We start from the raw sequence: 16,601 nt of genomic DNA on the forward strand, positions 1-16,601 counted from the left end.
AAATGAGAAGTACCTGTGCAAAGATAATCCTTTATGAATTACAAATATACATGTGTGTGACCCTGAGTGCTATATAGCCTATATATAGAAGGTATCCTTTACAAAATAAATTGCTATGCAATACATTATTCACTTGGGCTGCTGCTGAATAGAAAGCAAAAAACACAATGACTGTGCAACAACGCTAAACTGCATTTTTTTGTTAATATGTAATAACTGTGGAAGCAACAATTTTTCAAGGCAATCCTGTTCCCTCCAAAATTTAGGGCAATTTACATTAAAATATAACATAATTTTTAACCATTCTTTTAGGAATTAGTTTCACTCGATGACCAAGAAAAGCCTATAATACAGCCTGGCCAACCTCAGCTTTCTCCTGGGATCTCAACTATTAACCTGCACCCACAGTTTCCAGGTAGCTCTTTTTGACTCCTCTAGTGGATGAGAACCCTTGCAAAGCAGAAAAGGGCATAATCAAATGATCACATGCTGTCTATATTCTTTTCCCTTTTAAATTTTTCTCTCTGTTATGAAGTCCTAGGTTCAAAAGAAAGTGCTTAATCCAGCAAAACTTTACTACCATGGTTAGTTTTTAAACCAGGGCTTGAAACCATAGCTAGAACCTGTCTTGCAAACTTCATTTATTAATTGCCTTTGAATTTCCTTTGGTTAGCTTTGAAGTTAGATTAAAAACTGGTGAGCACACCATGGTTAATGCTGGTGGAGATGTAATCCCAGGCCACAGTAACACTGACTAGGGAAGAGAAGGGAATATGCATAATCGGCAAAGGGAGAAAAGGGGAACATATGCTCCTGTGAGCATGGTTACTTCTTACCACCACTTTAGCTAAAACCGAAAATGCACCTGGCTTAAGGGAAATGTCTGTAAAAGTGTCCTCAATCTAATAAAAACACAGCATAGTACAATTCTCTATTTAACCCAACTGTAACATGAAGAATTAACAGTTAACCTTGCGAGTTTGTTAATTTGACTGTAATGATCACTGTGCAAAATAGGTATTGCATTATTCCTCTGCATCTTACTTTATGACTTTACACTTCGGAATTTTTCGTAGACCAAAAAGTAAGAATGTCATATATAATGAGGGCCAAATCACATAATTGCTCTTTCTTATCTTGCAAATGATGATGGTTCTTTTCATATTTTTGGTGAAATTCTTATTAATCTTTTTTTTACCTTGTATGCAGCATAGAAATGCACATTCCTAAGTAGTATAGGAGGTTTTTGTTTTGTTTTTTGCTTTGTTTTTTAGTGAATAAGTGTTTGAGAAGAATTGTATTTTATGAGTAGACTACCTTTCAAGAAATATTGCCTGAGGGGTGTTGCAGAAGGAAGAATGGGGAAAGATACCCAGCTGCAGTGTTCATGCAAGAGCCCAGGGAGCCCCTTCCCTAAGCTTTGAATTGTGGCATACACGACAAACAGTCAAGGACTGTTAATCAGTAGACTCAATGGAGGTTGTGCAGCAGCTGTGCCTGGTTGATTATGCCTACAGATTCTGTGTGTAGAAGCCGAGGAAGAAGGTGCCGGTGTTTGAGTGAGCACTGGTTAAGAAGTAGATTGAAATGAAATGGTGAATGACTTGGAAGTCCTCGCTGCATATTTGCAGAGCGATACTTACATAGGCACCCTGATACGAAGGGGGAAGAATGAGCACAACTGCAATATTTTAGACATCATGACAAACTCTGATTAAACTGAGGTTAGGCACAAATACTTTGTTGCCATACTCACCTGCTTCCCTTTCTCTTCTCTTTGTAGGGTTGCCAGGTCCCTCTCCACCCCCGGCGGGAGGTTTTTGGGGCAGAGCCTGAGGTGGGCTGGGTTTGGGGATGGGAAGGGCTTCAATGCCATAGAGTCCAACTGCCAAAGGAGCTATTTTCTCCAGGTGAACTGAACTCTATCAGCTGGAGATAAGTTGTAATGGCAGGAGCTCTCCAGCTAATATCTGGAGGTTGGCAACCCTATCTCTTTGGATGCTCCACTAGATTCAAACCAGAGTTTGTTTAAGCTCCGATTTGCCATGATGTTCAAATGCAGGCATATCGGTGTATTGGTTTACTTTATACATGCCAGGATTCTTACCCCGGTTTAATACCAGTTTGTGGGGAGTAAACAAGCTCTAATTTGCTTCGGTTTTCAGGCATCCTGGCAAATTGGAACATCATTAAGCCAAGAACTTTGGAATCACGCTCTGTTGTGCAAAGGGAAGTGGAAGGAGTAAGAGGAGCACACAAGCACAGCAGCAAACTGTGTTTGTGCCCAATCTCAGTTAGTTTGCAGTTTGCCATGATGTCTGAATGCAACCTAAATCCCAGTATCTCCTTCAGTAATGCTTAACCTTCAAATATGAGCTGTTATACATGCTTCATTGGCTTTGTACAATACAAGATTTGTTTCATAGATCTGTGCCATAGTGACAAACGTTTTGTGACATAGTGACAGAAAGTTTAAATTGTTGATAAATTTCAGAATCTGCTGCTGCAGATATACTTTTAGTAAGTTTACATTATAAACATGTTCCATACCTGGCAATACTCATGCAGCGATCACATGACTTTTTATTATATGTTCATAATAATGTGGGGGGCCACAACTAGTAGTAACTAAAGGAAGATGTGCAGTTGCTTCAGAATAATAGCTTTAGCAGGTACACAAAGAAGATCTGTAACATGTGCCTTCTCAAAGCATAACGTGATGCAATCCTTTGTGATTAATTCAGTAGTCCGTGTATGTGTAAATTGTGTTCTTTCTTCTTTCACACAGTAGTAGTTGAAAAAACCTCTCCTCCCGTGCCAGTTGAAGTTGGCCCAGATGCCTCTACTTCGAGTGCTAGTCAAGTAATAGCACCAACTCAGGTTACAGGTATGATGCATGTTTTCCGTGCAGGAATTGCTGGAGGTACAAATGGATACATGTTCCAAACTAATTGAATGCTATTAGAGCATCAAATGAGAAGGGTGGAGTAGCAGAGTCCAAGAAAATAGTGAGCCAAAAAAGTTCAATTCAAGAAGGCAGAATGATATGTTAAGTGATTTGTTTTCAACAGGTCTGGATACATAGTCAGGATGAAGTGTAATCTCTCATTTTGTGTGTATAAAATGGCCACTGGTGTCAGACTGACAAATTGCATCCATATACTTTCTGCATTCACTCAGGTAAATTATTTAGAGTAAATTTATGGATAAATGTATGGGTTCATATACCATAGCTCAGCTGCAGTTTTCTATATGCACGTAAGGGCAGTTTACAGGCCCACTTTACACTTAAGCAAAGTCTGCTAATATACCCACCAAAACAACAACTTTACCATCAAAAAGCAGTTGCTTTCTGGGCTATATTAGCATAAACTATGCATGCAGGCATCTACCTTAATGTTGCAGGTACGTGTTTCTGTATGCATACGGGAAATTGGACACAGCATTGCTGTTTTCAATGGGGCTGTTTTACCCATTTTCTATTTTTGTTTTTGTTTTTTAAAAGGCCTTTTTTAGCCTTGCAGCGGCCAGGAAACCTCTTTGGAGGTGCCGTGGTAGCGCCTTGGCCACGCCATCTCCGGCTGCTGCAAGGCTCAGAAATGAGCTGTAAGCCATCCTCCTCTCTAAAAGTGATTAGCTGATTTATCCAGCCCCATGCAAAGTCCCATCTCGGATGTCAAGGCTGATAGTACCAATCAGAAAATTACTAAAACGGTAGTTGCTCCTGCCAAGTAGCTGTTAATCACTCTGAACTTCCATGACAAAGAGTGCCTCCTGTCCAAACTGGTTCATCATTTGTCAAAAAGGGATTAACCTTGGCAAGGTGGCCCAGTGTGGAAGGGGAATGAATGGGTTATTCTAATGTAAACTCTAGGGGTCCAAGATCCAGATGCTGTTGCTGGCACTCTTGAGCAACAGTCTTTTTAGGGTTCCGGTAACAAAATTAGAAGATTCTATTTATGGAGTTAGTCATAATTTAATCATCTTTTTACTACTGTATTGTTCATTATATCTCTTAAAGTTTACAGGTTATGATCATAATTTTAGTTCTTTCACATATCTTACCTGGTGCCAGTTTTAATTAAGGTTCATCTCTGAAAGAGACTTGAAATGAGCAAAAAGATTTCTCCCCATGTTGACAGGTATGCTTTCCAGCATCAGTCCCTGTCCTCTCCAGAAAGAAAAGGCTGTTTCCTCAGTATCTCCGAAGCAGCCATGATGGTAATCTTATTCCTTGGAATAGTCTTATGAACAGTTTCAATTTTAGCCCCTACCAACACTATTTTTCTTAATTCAAAAGCTCATCTTCTCTTGGCATTCTTCCATTACAGCTTGTTTGCCCTCAGTGACATAAGCATGTAGCCAATTCCAGTTAGCTGTGTGACAGTGCTATTCTTGGAAGAAGAGGACATGACAGTGATTTTTTTTTGGTGTGTGTGGGGGAAATAGTGCCAGTGCAGGAGGGAATTGAGTCCGTCTGTGAATACAAGGAAACAGATTTAAAAGGGCATGAGAAAATCAGAGAGTATCCCCCCCCACAAAACATACTCACACATATGCATACATCCTTTCATGCTAAAAAAAATTACTAGCAAACATTTCTCCTGATCTTAATTTGTTTTGATGACTGTATTAGGATGCATTAATTTAGTTTTTGAACATATATACAAAACTTTTAAAAAAAACTGTTTTCACGAACAAACACAGACCTTTAGTGGCATAATTACGATGTCATAATCCATATAAAATACACTTAAAGCATAATATAGATTGGATGGATACAATAAAATTCCATAAAAACTAAAATATTATAAGATATACTAATTAAAAGCAGTTTTAATCTTAAGCACTTCTGCGAGATATTGGGCCACCGTCTTAGTTATTTCAGGGATCGAATCATTCAAAAGAAACTGACATTTAAGATCATTATTCAAAAATCTTTTGGTAGCTAATAAGGTAGATAGCAATCTTTCCCGCAGACATTCATAAAGAGCACATTCTAAAATTATATGATCAATGGTGTCAATAGAGTTAGTGTTGCCAGAGCATAGACGTTTATGCCTTGGAATCTGGGAATATCTACCAGAGAGCATTTTAGATGGAAAGGCATTTACCTGTTTTCTTTGAAAAATAATGTTAATAAATAGATACACCAATACAGATTTTGCTGGCATTGTTTAAGTTACTTCTGGTGGTGGTGTATTTCTCTTTTTTATTCATCCTGTGGGGTAAATCCAACCATCTTCTAAGTAGCCTTCCTGCAGTCTAAGGGGCCTTCCTCCAACTTAAGTGGCTCTTCCTTCAATAGAAGAGCTACTCAACTTGGAGGAAGGCTTCAAACCTGAGCCAAAAGGAAAATATAAATAAAATAATAAGTAAAACATTAATCTACCACTTTACCTGTATGTTTTATGCTTCGAAGCAAAGTGGTTCAGATCAGCTTTTTATATACTAGAGTAGAGAATGGGATGGTTTCACAATCCACAGCAAATGAGTTAAACCTTGCATAGGACATCAGTTTCATAAATGTGGAATTCTCTTCAGTATGAAAAAGCGATTAATATTTAGGAGGAAAATAAGTTTGTTTCCTGGTCTGGATGCATTGTGATGGAAGAATAAATCTGCGGAAAGGCAAAATATATGCAGTAGATTTTTCATAACATGATTGCTTTCTGGAGCCCAGCCTTAGGCCATCTTAGTTGTTTGGCATTCTGACAGAAGAAACCGGTCTTGGATGTCCAAAAAAATAAAGCAATTGGCTTAGTAAAAAAAGGATACATACACGGAAAGAAAACAATGGATCTGGTAAGCATTCTGGACCTGATGGAAGTAATTTGGACTATGCTGTTGAATCTTTAATTAGAGGAATCAGAAATCACCTCATGACAGGTGAGACATATTGTGAAGAGCCATAGCCCTTGACTGGAGGCATGCCATAAAAGCTCAACCCAAAGCTAGGTTATCGCACTAAGCATTCGCTGTGTGGGACTAACTCTTTCTAAGGACTTTAGAAGTCACACGTGTTTCCAGTTAGGTCTTATCCTTAGTTCACCATGTGTGTTTTGCTCTGTTTTGTCTCTAAGCTCTATGGCTCTATGTTGGAGTAGGATGAATTGAACCGGGAACTTATTTTAGGACACTTAGAGAGAAAAAGGAGCAATGAGACTTCCCAAGAAAGCAGCAACTACTCAGTCTTAGTCTTTTATTCCGGACACCATTTCTGGACAGCTGATCTGTGGAATCTCTACCTATGGCCAGATTTTGTCAAGAACACACAAGGCAATTAAAGAAAATGTGAAGCTACCTCAACATATAAACCAACAAAGATTTCCACAAAAATGTTAAAAGTAGTTTTTCACTTGCCCTCGAGATGTGAAATGTTTGCTAATAATGCCAGGAAGTACGTTCTTTATATGCACCATGTCATTCTGGAAGATTTCCAAGGGCACAGAAAGTTCCAGGATTTGCATTTCTTGTACAGTGTCTGTCCCCTTTTGATACTTTTTTCAATAATGAAAGTAACTATCTCAAAATGTTCTGTTCTAGATACTGAGAGAAGACAGCCCTGTGGCACTGAAGTGAATACCAATTACACAATTAATCCAGATAACACCATTACAGAACTAAGAAGAAATAGAATTTATGCTATTATGATACCATTAACATCTTTTAATATTAGTAGTAGTAGTAACTGTAGTATTTAAAATGTTTTAATGTCATCTTTCTACCCACTCACAGTCCACAAGGTGGCGAACATAAAAAGATGAAAACCTTTAAACGGGTGTAAAAATATAAAATTGAATTTAAAAACATATAAACAAACAACATTACAAGGAGGGCCCAAAATCATAACTTCACCTGCTAGCAAAGACACTGATAAAGGAAGAGAGGTGAATTTCCCTGGGGAGAGAGTTCCAAAGTTTTGGTGCCATGAAGGGGTGCCATCCATCTAGCCTCAGATGGTGGGGGCAACTGAAGCAGGGCCTCTGAGTGAGTGGGTAGGTTCATATGGTATAAGGTAGTCTTTAAGGCACGTTGGTCCCAGGCTGTACAGGGCTTTAGAGATCAATACCAGCACCTTGAATTGGCCCCAGAAGCAAATTGGAAGCCAGTTTAGGTAGAACAAATCTGGACCCACCCCAGTCAACACTCTGGCCACAGCATTCTGTACCAACTGTAGCTTCCAGACAGTCTTCAAGGGCAGCCCCACGTAGAACTCATTGCAGTAATCTAATGTAGATCTTACTAGGGCATGCACCATGGTGGCAAGATCTTTGCTATCCAGGAAGGGCTGCAGCTGGCTCACCAGCTGAAACTGGTGAAAGTCACCCCTGGCCACTGCTGCTACCTGTTTATCAACTGGAGGCCCAGGTCCAGGAGCACACACCCCCCAAGCTACAAACCTGCTCCTTTAAGGGGAGTGCAACCCCATCCAGAACAGGGGATAGCCCATTTCCTGGATCAGACCTTGCCCCCCCCCACCAGTAGCACCTCAATCAGTCATTTATTTTACCGTCATTTGACCAAAAAAAGTAGCACCTCCATTTTATCGGGATTAAGTTTCAGCTTGTTGTCCCTCATCCATTCCAAAACTGTGTCCAAGCACCTGTTCATGGTTTCCACAGCCTGCCTTGGATCTGCTGGCAGAGCGAAATGGAGATTCCTATAGTCTTTTAATTGATCTGCAACATATTTCACTTCATTCGTCTTAGCTTTCCCAAAAAGTATTTTGTGAGGCTTAATGGCAGTAAGAAGGCCAAGACCACCCAACAAGCACACAGCTGAATGGATTGGCCTATAAATGGTATGTGTATTTTTTTTAAATGAAAGCAACTGTTTTAATAGGCAAGCATGATCATAAATAGAATACTGGCTCATGATGCTAAGATTTAAAGTAGAATATTCAGAGATTAAAATGGAATTTAGAGATTGTAAGGTATGTTGGAATATGTTAGTAAGTTTACTCTGAGCTACACAGCTGGTAGTACTTAACTAAAAAAAATCTTTTGCAAATATAAATCGATGCATGAAAGGGAATTCCAGAGCCTGGAGAATACAGAAATATCATCACCAGTGCTGCAGTTCTTTGATCTGTTATAAAGGTCAATCTGGATTGTCTTCAGAGATGCTCTGAAGGAGAAACCAGTAAGATGCTACACTACTCAAATGTTGGATATTAAGTTTTGTGATATTAATTAACTAGCTATAACATGCACGGAAATCATTCAGCACACAAGAATTACTGGTGTGGATTCTATCTGATATCTACCACTCAGCTGAGCAAAGTTTATTTGTTAATTGAAATATTTATACCCCATCTTTCCTCTTGGCTCAAGGCAGAATACACATAACAATTAAAGCATTAGAGATTCAAACAAAATAAAAACCATAAATACCTCCCTTCTGCCCCCCCCCCAAAGATGCCTGCTGTTCATACCCTATTAAAAGCCCTGCCAACAAGCAAGTCTTGCAGTACCTCCTAAAGCTCTCCAACAGTGGGGCTTCCCACACCTTTTCAGAGAGCCCATTCCACAATGTGGAAGCCATATGGAAAAAGCCTGGGCTCTGGTGGCAGCCTGAAGAATGTAATTGGTGCACAGGAACATATGACAGGAGATGGTCCATCAGATATGTGGGCCTGGGCCATAAAGGGCTTTAAAGGTAATAATCAGCACCTTTAATTGAATTCAGAAATAAACTGGTAGCCAATGTAGCTGTTTGAAATGGGCAGCATATGTTCCCATTGGCAGTAATCCGTCTACTGCATTCTGGATCATGTGCAGTTTTCAGGTTGTCTTCAAAGACAGCCCTACTTAAGAGCACATTACAGTAAACCAACTACAAGGTTGCAAAAGCACAGATCAGCAAGATCAGATCTGTTAGGTCTAAGAAAGGAGAGAGATGGTAGACCAAATGTTAACAAGTTATAGTGAATGCACATACAGTCCCTGCACGGGGCACATTTGATTTTTCTTTATATATGTCTTGAGTAAGTCTCATGTTACATTCAACGCATGTACAGCTGAACATGTAATTTAAATCCAGCATTGCTCCAGGTTCTGGTCCGTGGTTTTATTTGTAAAACAAATGCACATTGGCTCTTCCTTACAAACAGGTGAATGCACTTAACATCAGGTTGTACATGTGTTCATTGTAACATGTGAATGGGGCTTCTGGCTTATCTGGATTCAGCTTCGGGTTGTTTTCCCTTAGCCACCTGTTATATTTTGTGCCTCAGTAATTTCTAAAGATCAGTAGGAGTAAGAAGGGATGGTTGTTAATGATCACAAGGATGGCCATAGAAAACAAATTATTCCTTTATATGTGTATGGGGGAGGGTGTTCTGCTATCCCAACCAGTTTGTACTGTTCTGTGGCATGGTGGTTAGATCAATGGCTCAGTTCTCTAATTTTGCATATGAGTGGTGGTCAACTGGCAATTAGAGTACATGGAAATATTCTGCATGAGGCGTACTCTGAAGAGCTGATTGTATTATTCCTGTAAATTGCAGTGCATTGAATGGTCAAACATGTTATTAATATACTTAGAGAAACCTGTCCCATGCAGGTTTAATTTGGTTTAGATATTCACCATTCTATTACACTTCAAGTTCAGGGAGTCATTGAAACAGGCAGTGAATCTTTTTCATGGCAACATTCAGATCCCAGTAAGCAGTAGAGTTGGAATATGGATGAAGACTTAGTAGACGATTTTCTCTATGCACTCTCATAGGGAGCAATTTTTGGATCAGATGAAGAATACACCACTGGTATACAAGCCTAGAACAAAGTTGATGCATGGATCTGGAATCTGCCTCCTCTGAACTTCAGTACCGCCTGGTAGTCATGGTGGTTTCCAGATAGCATTGCTGCTATGGCTTCAGACTTTTACTAGTGCTTGGTCGCAGGTTTTAGAAAGAAAGAAAAACACTGCTACGGGCTTCTCGCTCTGACTAATTATTAATGCTAGGTGTACATAAAGCTTGTATTACTGTGATTGGGAAGCTTGATCAACACCATCTTTTAGTTTGATGCTAAACGTTCTCCTATGATTTTGGGCTTCCTGGCTTCATCTGCATTTACCCCTAGTAATTATTTATTCTATCTATGGTTCCCATCTATCGAAGGTTTTTTTTTCATTGGCACATTTCAATGTGCTCTCTTTGGCGGCGTTTCATACTAGATTTGCAGGGATTCTCTGGGTGCTAAGACCATGCAAATATGGAGCCCAGACATTGGATCCAATCTCACTTCTTTTTTTCTTGCAAGTTGTGTGTTAAACTCAGAGCTTCCCTGCTAGTTCCTGTTCTGGCAATTTATCTTCACCATTCTGCAGATTACCATCTTTTAAATATTCTTTCAGGTAATGAAAGAAAGGTTACAGAAACTGTTGCTGAATACATTTCAGCAGCTTTGAGCATTTGTGCCAAAATATTGTCATCTTTAGGATAGATTTTAATTTTAATCTCAGTTTTTAAAATACAAATGTTTTAAACATTATACTTTGTTCTGTGAGTCAACTTTTTATACTAATATGTTTTTTGTTAACACTTTTTAATAGTTTCCTTTTGTAATCGAGACTTAATGGGTGTATGTTGAGAGTCCAATAGCCAATGGGCTTTTTGGACATTTTCCTTGAATGAACTGAACTAAACACAACACGGGCTTTAATGGCCCAAGAACAAAGTTAGTGATGCATGGATTTGGAATCCTCCTCTGTATTTCAGTACAGCCTGGTGGTCATGGTATTTCCCAGTGAGCATAGGCTATAGTGGCTGAGGAGAAGACATAGTAGGAGACATAGGAATCAGAATGAAGTTTTTTTCTGCAGCCCATGCTAGTGGCAGTGTTTTAACTCAAAAAACAAATTGTGGGCCTCCCAGGAGATGGGAGATTTAAGATCATCCACTGCTACCCAACAAATTCCCAGGGTGAGAGAAAATATTAAGTGATCCTAAATCACCATCTTCCATGACTGAAATCAGAAATCAGAAACATTTATTGGGGCATTGTGCCAATAAAAATTAAGAACATAATAGCAATATTACAGCAGATACATTGATACTGTTTAAAAGTTGTGTCACGTTAATTTAAAAGAATATATATAAATTAAAATGTTTCACAATTTGGATAGGAAATAAACATTTTGACACAAATTCAAAAGAAGATTTTTAACTTTGTTATTTCTTTGACTTTTATTTTATTAAACTTTGATGAAGTTTGTAGATTGCTGTTCAGAATTTGGCGACCTCTCTAATTTGTAAGGGAATTTCATCTGAGAGGAGCTTTCTAACCTGAAGTTTTTCAGAATAACCTGAGATTTTCTCAAGCATGGAGTGGGACAGCTTAGAGTCTACCATGACTGATTTCATGGTTGATCATCAATGATCTCCACTATTATGGGGACTGGTTTGATATCAGTATAGACCGATAGTTGAATCATAATGGTGATGTTGATAAAATTTCTTGATCTGGCCATCTGTCTGATGCAAGATGAAAAAGAATGGCAGGTTCTGTGAAAAACAGCCATGATGTTATTCAACAGAGATCTTTAGCATTCTTCCCTTTAACTGCAGACACCATTACATCAGGGATGTCTGGTTTCCCAACATCGGAGTTGTTGGTCATTTGTTCAGGAAAGCACTGACAAAATGCCCCACAGTTGAGACAAAGCCTCTGCTGCCATCACTGGTTCTCTTTGGGCAGGCTCAGCCAGGTTTGGACCGATCCCTGTTACATTGGGTCTGTCTCAGCAGCAGTGGCTTGTGGTGAAGGAATAGCATAGCCAAAAACATAGAGTAGACGGTGGATCAGTTGATCCTTGACAGTGACCTAGTGACTAGGGGCATTCTTCAGTAAGAAGGCTCAAGGTGATTTAACTGTGGCAGCATTTGGGGCTGCTTAACAGGTGTGAACATCCAGGATATGATCCCTCAAGCTTCCAGAAACTAGTTTACTAGGGCTGCTTCATTCCTGTCCAGATTCTGAGGTGGGAAGATAACTACGTATCCCAAGATCTGTCTAAACTTGTTCCATTTGCTTCAGGGTTTATATATATCCAGGAGTATTTAACAGTCCTAAAGCAAGATAAAGTTTGGGAGGCTAGTGTTCTGTTTGTTCTGCAGAGGAGAAGTGTCTTCAGCTTTCCCCTTATGCCATTTGCCTGACTTCACATGGTTGGGGACTGATGGCTGACACCTAGGTATATACCATCACATGAACACATGAAGCTGCCTTATACTGAATCAGACCCTTGGTCCATCAAAATTAGTACTGTCTACTCAGACCAGCAGTGGCTCTTCAGGGTCTCAGACAGAAGTCTTTCACATCACCTTCTTGCCTGGTCCCTTTAACTGAAGATGCCGGGGATTGAACCTGGGACCTTCTGCATGCCAAGCAGATGCTCTACCACTGAGCCACAGCCCCTCCCCCAATCAGTGTCCGTGAAGACCTCAGTGGCACAAATAGAGACCATTCCAGGTTAGAAAATGGCATGGGGACTGAGGCTGAAATTCCTTCTCCTCAGGGATCCCGATTTGTGCACATTTGGTGTGCATGGAAATATAGTATAGTTTTTCTGAATGTTTTATTATACATTGCCTATTGCAGGAATGCTGCTCTGATATCTTTAGCAACAACTGTAGGATCACTGATTTGAATCACAAAGGATTCCAAGGATTTCACTTTTCCTTTTCAAACTGGTGATAATCATTGGGTTTCTGTGAGATTTTAAATAGTTTGCTGTAGGTTTGTTTTTCTTTTTCTTTAGAAATCAACGAGTGCACCGTGAACCCTGATATCTGTGGATCAGGACATTGTGTTAACTTGCCTGTTGGATATACCTGCTTCTGCTATGAGGGTTACAGACTTAATGATCAACAAACAAAATGTTCTGGTATGAGAACTTCCCCTTCTCCACCCCACCCTCAGTTGCTAAAGCTATCACAATATGAAGCATTTAAAGAAGTGCAATTTTTTATTTGTAGGTGGAGACTACAGTTTATTTATTTACTGAAACATTTATATCCTGCTTTTCTTCTTGGTTCAAGAATCGCTGCTTCTCAGTAATCTTGCTCACTCTCTTTCTCTGAAAAAACTATGATACCATGTACATAGTTAGGAGAATATATCATTGTGTGTGGGGAGGGGCAGGAGATGCAGAACAATTGGTGCATATGGAACATGTATCAGGAATTTTCTGGCCACTTTCCTATTATGGCTTATCTCTCCCTCAAAAGGGCTGATGATGCTGAAGGATTATACACCCACTGGTGAGATATGGGGAAGCAGCTGAAGATGAAATGGGAAGCCCTCCCCTGTATGGAAGTCCAGTATGCTCACTCACAAAGTTTATTTGGTCCTGACCCAAATATCTGGATTATTTAGGGATTCTCAAGATTAACACCATTTATTTGTTGGATTTGAGGAAGTGGGAATTGAAGAATGGGTGAATATGGGAGCATCAGAGCTTTCTTATTTGTTTCTCAGTCCCATAGGATCACCCAGTGATCAGCTGTAATATGATAATGCCATTATTCTGTCTTGCCTCTGCATTCATTTATTATTTTATTTTTATTTAAAGCATTTGTTAGCTGCCTTTTGAGGAATTCAAGGAAGTTTACAATATAAATTAAAATGACTATAAAAACACAATAAAACAGTATGAATAAAACAGTTATAAAAATATATAAAAGATCTCAATTTTAAAACAGGACTACCAATAAATACAAACTAAACAAATCAAATTCAGTCCTAAATAAAACTGCCTTCAGTTGCCTCCTGTGAGGGGCCGGGCGCACCTCCTTAGGGGAGGTTGTTCCATAATCATGGGCAGCTACAAAAAAGAGCCTCTCTCATATGCCCACCAGCTGAGCTTTTTTGATTGGCGGGGCAGTGAGTAGGGCCTCTCCCTGCAATCTTAATTCCCAGACGGAAACATATGGGAGAAAATGGTTCTTCAGATACCCTGGTCCCAAGCCATGTAGGGCAAAATGAAAACCTTTCTGGATCGGTAGCCAGTGTAATTGCTGTAGTATTAGGGTCATATGCTCCCTGGTAGCTGGCCCCAACTAGCAGTCTAGCCACAGCTTTCTGCATTAGTTGCAGCTTCTACATACTCTTCAAAGGTAGTCCCAAGTGGAGTGCATTGCAATAATCCAGTCTAGACATAACTAAGGCATGGATCACTGTGGCTGGATCAGACTGAGCCAGGAATGGGCACTGTGGGTGCACCTGTCAAAGCAAAAGCATTCTCAGCCACCACAGCCACCTGTTTTTCTAAGGTAACTGTTCTATCAGGTAGGACTCCTAAACTACAAAATGGCTTTTCAATGGGAGTATAATCCCATCCAAGGCAGGAGAGATTTCAATTCCCAGTTTGCTTTTCTAGTAACTCAGAGAATCTCTGTCTTGCCAGGATTCATGCAACTCTATTCCTTATGCGGCTTTTCCTGATGGATGTAGAAAAATGGCTGTTATCTTACTCTGCTTAGACATGCCTGAATCTTGATAGCCTTACGATTCTTTTATGTATTTCCTTGTTGAATTTATGTTCTCCCATATGTATGCTTGCAAATGGAATGCTTGAACATGAAATTTAAGATAATCCTTGGCAGTTGGGATGTACTAGAGTGCTCCCAGTGATGTCTTTCTCTGTTTGTTAACACAATCCATTATCTTGGCCCACTGTGTTGGAGTCCTAGTTAGCACTGTGTAAATTTTTATTATAGCAGCTGTGCCTCTTGATAAGATTACTGCAATGAACTGTACATGGGGCTGCCATTGAAAAGTGTTCAAAAACTTCAATTGGTACAGAATGCTGTAGCCAGGATGTTAACTGGAGTGGGTGGTAGGGACTGTATCACTCCAGTCTTGGCCTAACTCCACTAGCTCCCTATTTGCTTCCAAGGACAATTCAAGGTGCTAGTGTTCAAAGCCCTATATGGTCTAGGACCAACATACCTGGGACCAACATACATGCCTTCTCCCTTATGAACCTGCCCGACCACTACAATATTCTTCGAAGGCCCTGCTTTGGGTACCCCCACCTTCTGATATTAGGCAGATGGCAACCTGGGAGAGGACCTTCTCAGTCATGGCACTAGAACTCTCCCCAGGGATATTTGACTGTCCCCTTCTGTTGCCATCTTCCACCAGTGGATGAAGACTTTTGTTTGTTTGTTTTGGCATTCCCTCAGTGATTCCTCCTTCCTGCCCAATCTTTTAATTGTTGTCTTTATGACTTAGCATGTATTTTAGCTCTGCTTTTAATTATTTTAATGATGGTGGGGTTAAATGTTTCAAAATACGATTTTATTATTTTTTAATTTGTTAGCCGCTTTGGTGGTGTTTATGAGGGCAGAAAGGCATCATATAAATTTGGTAAATAATAATAATAAATAGGGAGATAAGAAGTTTCTTTTACTAACCCTTGTTTCTAGAAGTTTCCAAAATCTGACAAAATATAATACTCAATTCACTTATGTGTAAGTGTCCAGGTCCCCTCTGAAGGAACATGCATTTTGTTAGTTTCTTCTCCTAGTAATATCCACATACTTAAGCCAATTAGTATGCTTGTCGAGTCAAAAATTTGTACCGCATTCGTGTTGATTTCTGAGAGAAAATTTTGTGCTAACAGTTTTGTCTTTTTGTGACTTGTATACACTGAGTGGAAAGAAGTAATGACTGTGATAGATTTTTCAGTGTCCATACATTTTTATGTCTTAAACAGATATTGACGAATGTATTCAGACTCCCCATCTTTGTTCCCTTGGGCGCTGTGAAAATACAGAAGGAAGCTTCCTCTGCATTTGCCAGGCAGGGTTCATGGCCAATGAACAAGGAACCGACTGTATTGGTAACTACTATGTTTGATAAAATTAACTCTAGCTAGTTAAGATCCTGAGCTGAAATCAATTGATATAATTGAAAACTACTTCTGTTGACTTGTATAATCATTGTTATCAGGTGCTAAATGCTCAAATAGTTATATAGTTAGTGGAGGTATTTTAAAAAAACCATCTCTTTCAAATTATTTATTTGGACAAATGCATTTATGATGTTAAATTGAGATGATACAATAGGTTAATGTTTCCCTCTCCCCCTCCTTTTCAGGATAAGGGCACCTGAGAGTGAGGTTAGCTCCTCTCAGTTGGGTCTGGAGGCAGGGTGAACTAAGGATCAGTTAAAACAGTACAGTGTTCTCATGTCTGCCACAAAGACTTTGGATCACACATGAGCTGGGAGATCTGTACTTCCTAGGCATGCATGGGCCTAATTCAGATTGTACCATGGTGCACATGGAGAAGGGGTTTCAGCATATGCCATTTTCCCAACCTGAAATTTCCTCAGAGCCATTCCTCAGAGCTAATGGAGCCATCTGCTCCATTGTATGTAATGATGGCTACACAAATTTTCCAGTGGAGCCATCTGCTCCATTGGAAAATTTGTGTAGCCATCATTACATACAGATTCCCCAGGGGAGCAAACAGCAGTTCCCAGGACTATTTCAGGTTGGGAAGACAGCACAGGGGAAGGCCGAAGCCCTTTCCAACCACACACTGCAGCCCTGATCCAAATCGTGGCCACACAAGCCTGGGAAAC

General features: G+C 39.8%; 1 protein-coding gene across 4 annotated transcripts in view; it reads left to right on the forward strand.

The window, feature by feature from the left end:
* The window catches only part of LTBP1 (latent transforming growth factor beta binding protein 1), a 260,003-nt gene that overhangs the window by 160,345 nt on the left and 83,057 nt on the right, over positions 1-16,601 (forward strand). For 2 of the 4 annotated variants that reach the window (XM_056852318.1, XM_056852321.1), the window contains 3 exons: positions 2,789-2,887; positions 12,769-12,894; positions 15,730-15,855. In XM_056852318.1, the coding sequence (XP_056708296.1) occupies positions 2,789-2,887; positions 12,769-12,894; positions 15,730-15,855 (351 nt within the window). The remainder of the gene's footprint in view (positions 1-2,788; positions 2,888-12,768; positions 12,895-15,729; positions 15,856-16,601) is intronic. The other 2 variants (XM_056852320.1, XM_056852322.1) reach the window with 1 other exon arrangement.

The sequence above is a fragment of the Euleptes europaea genome, chromosome 7 (assembly GCF_029931775.1).
Source record: "Euleptes europaea isolate rEulEur1 chromosome 7, rEulEur1.hap1, whole genome shotgun sequence".
Taxonomy (NCBI): Eukaryota; Metazoa; Chordata; class Lepidosauria; order Squamata; family Sphaerodactylidae; genus Euleptes; species Euleptes europaea.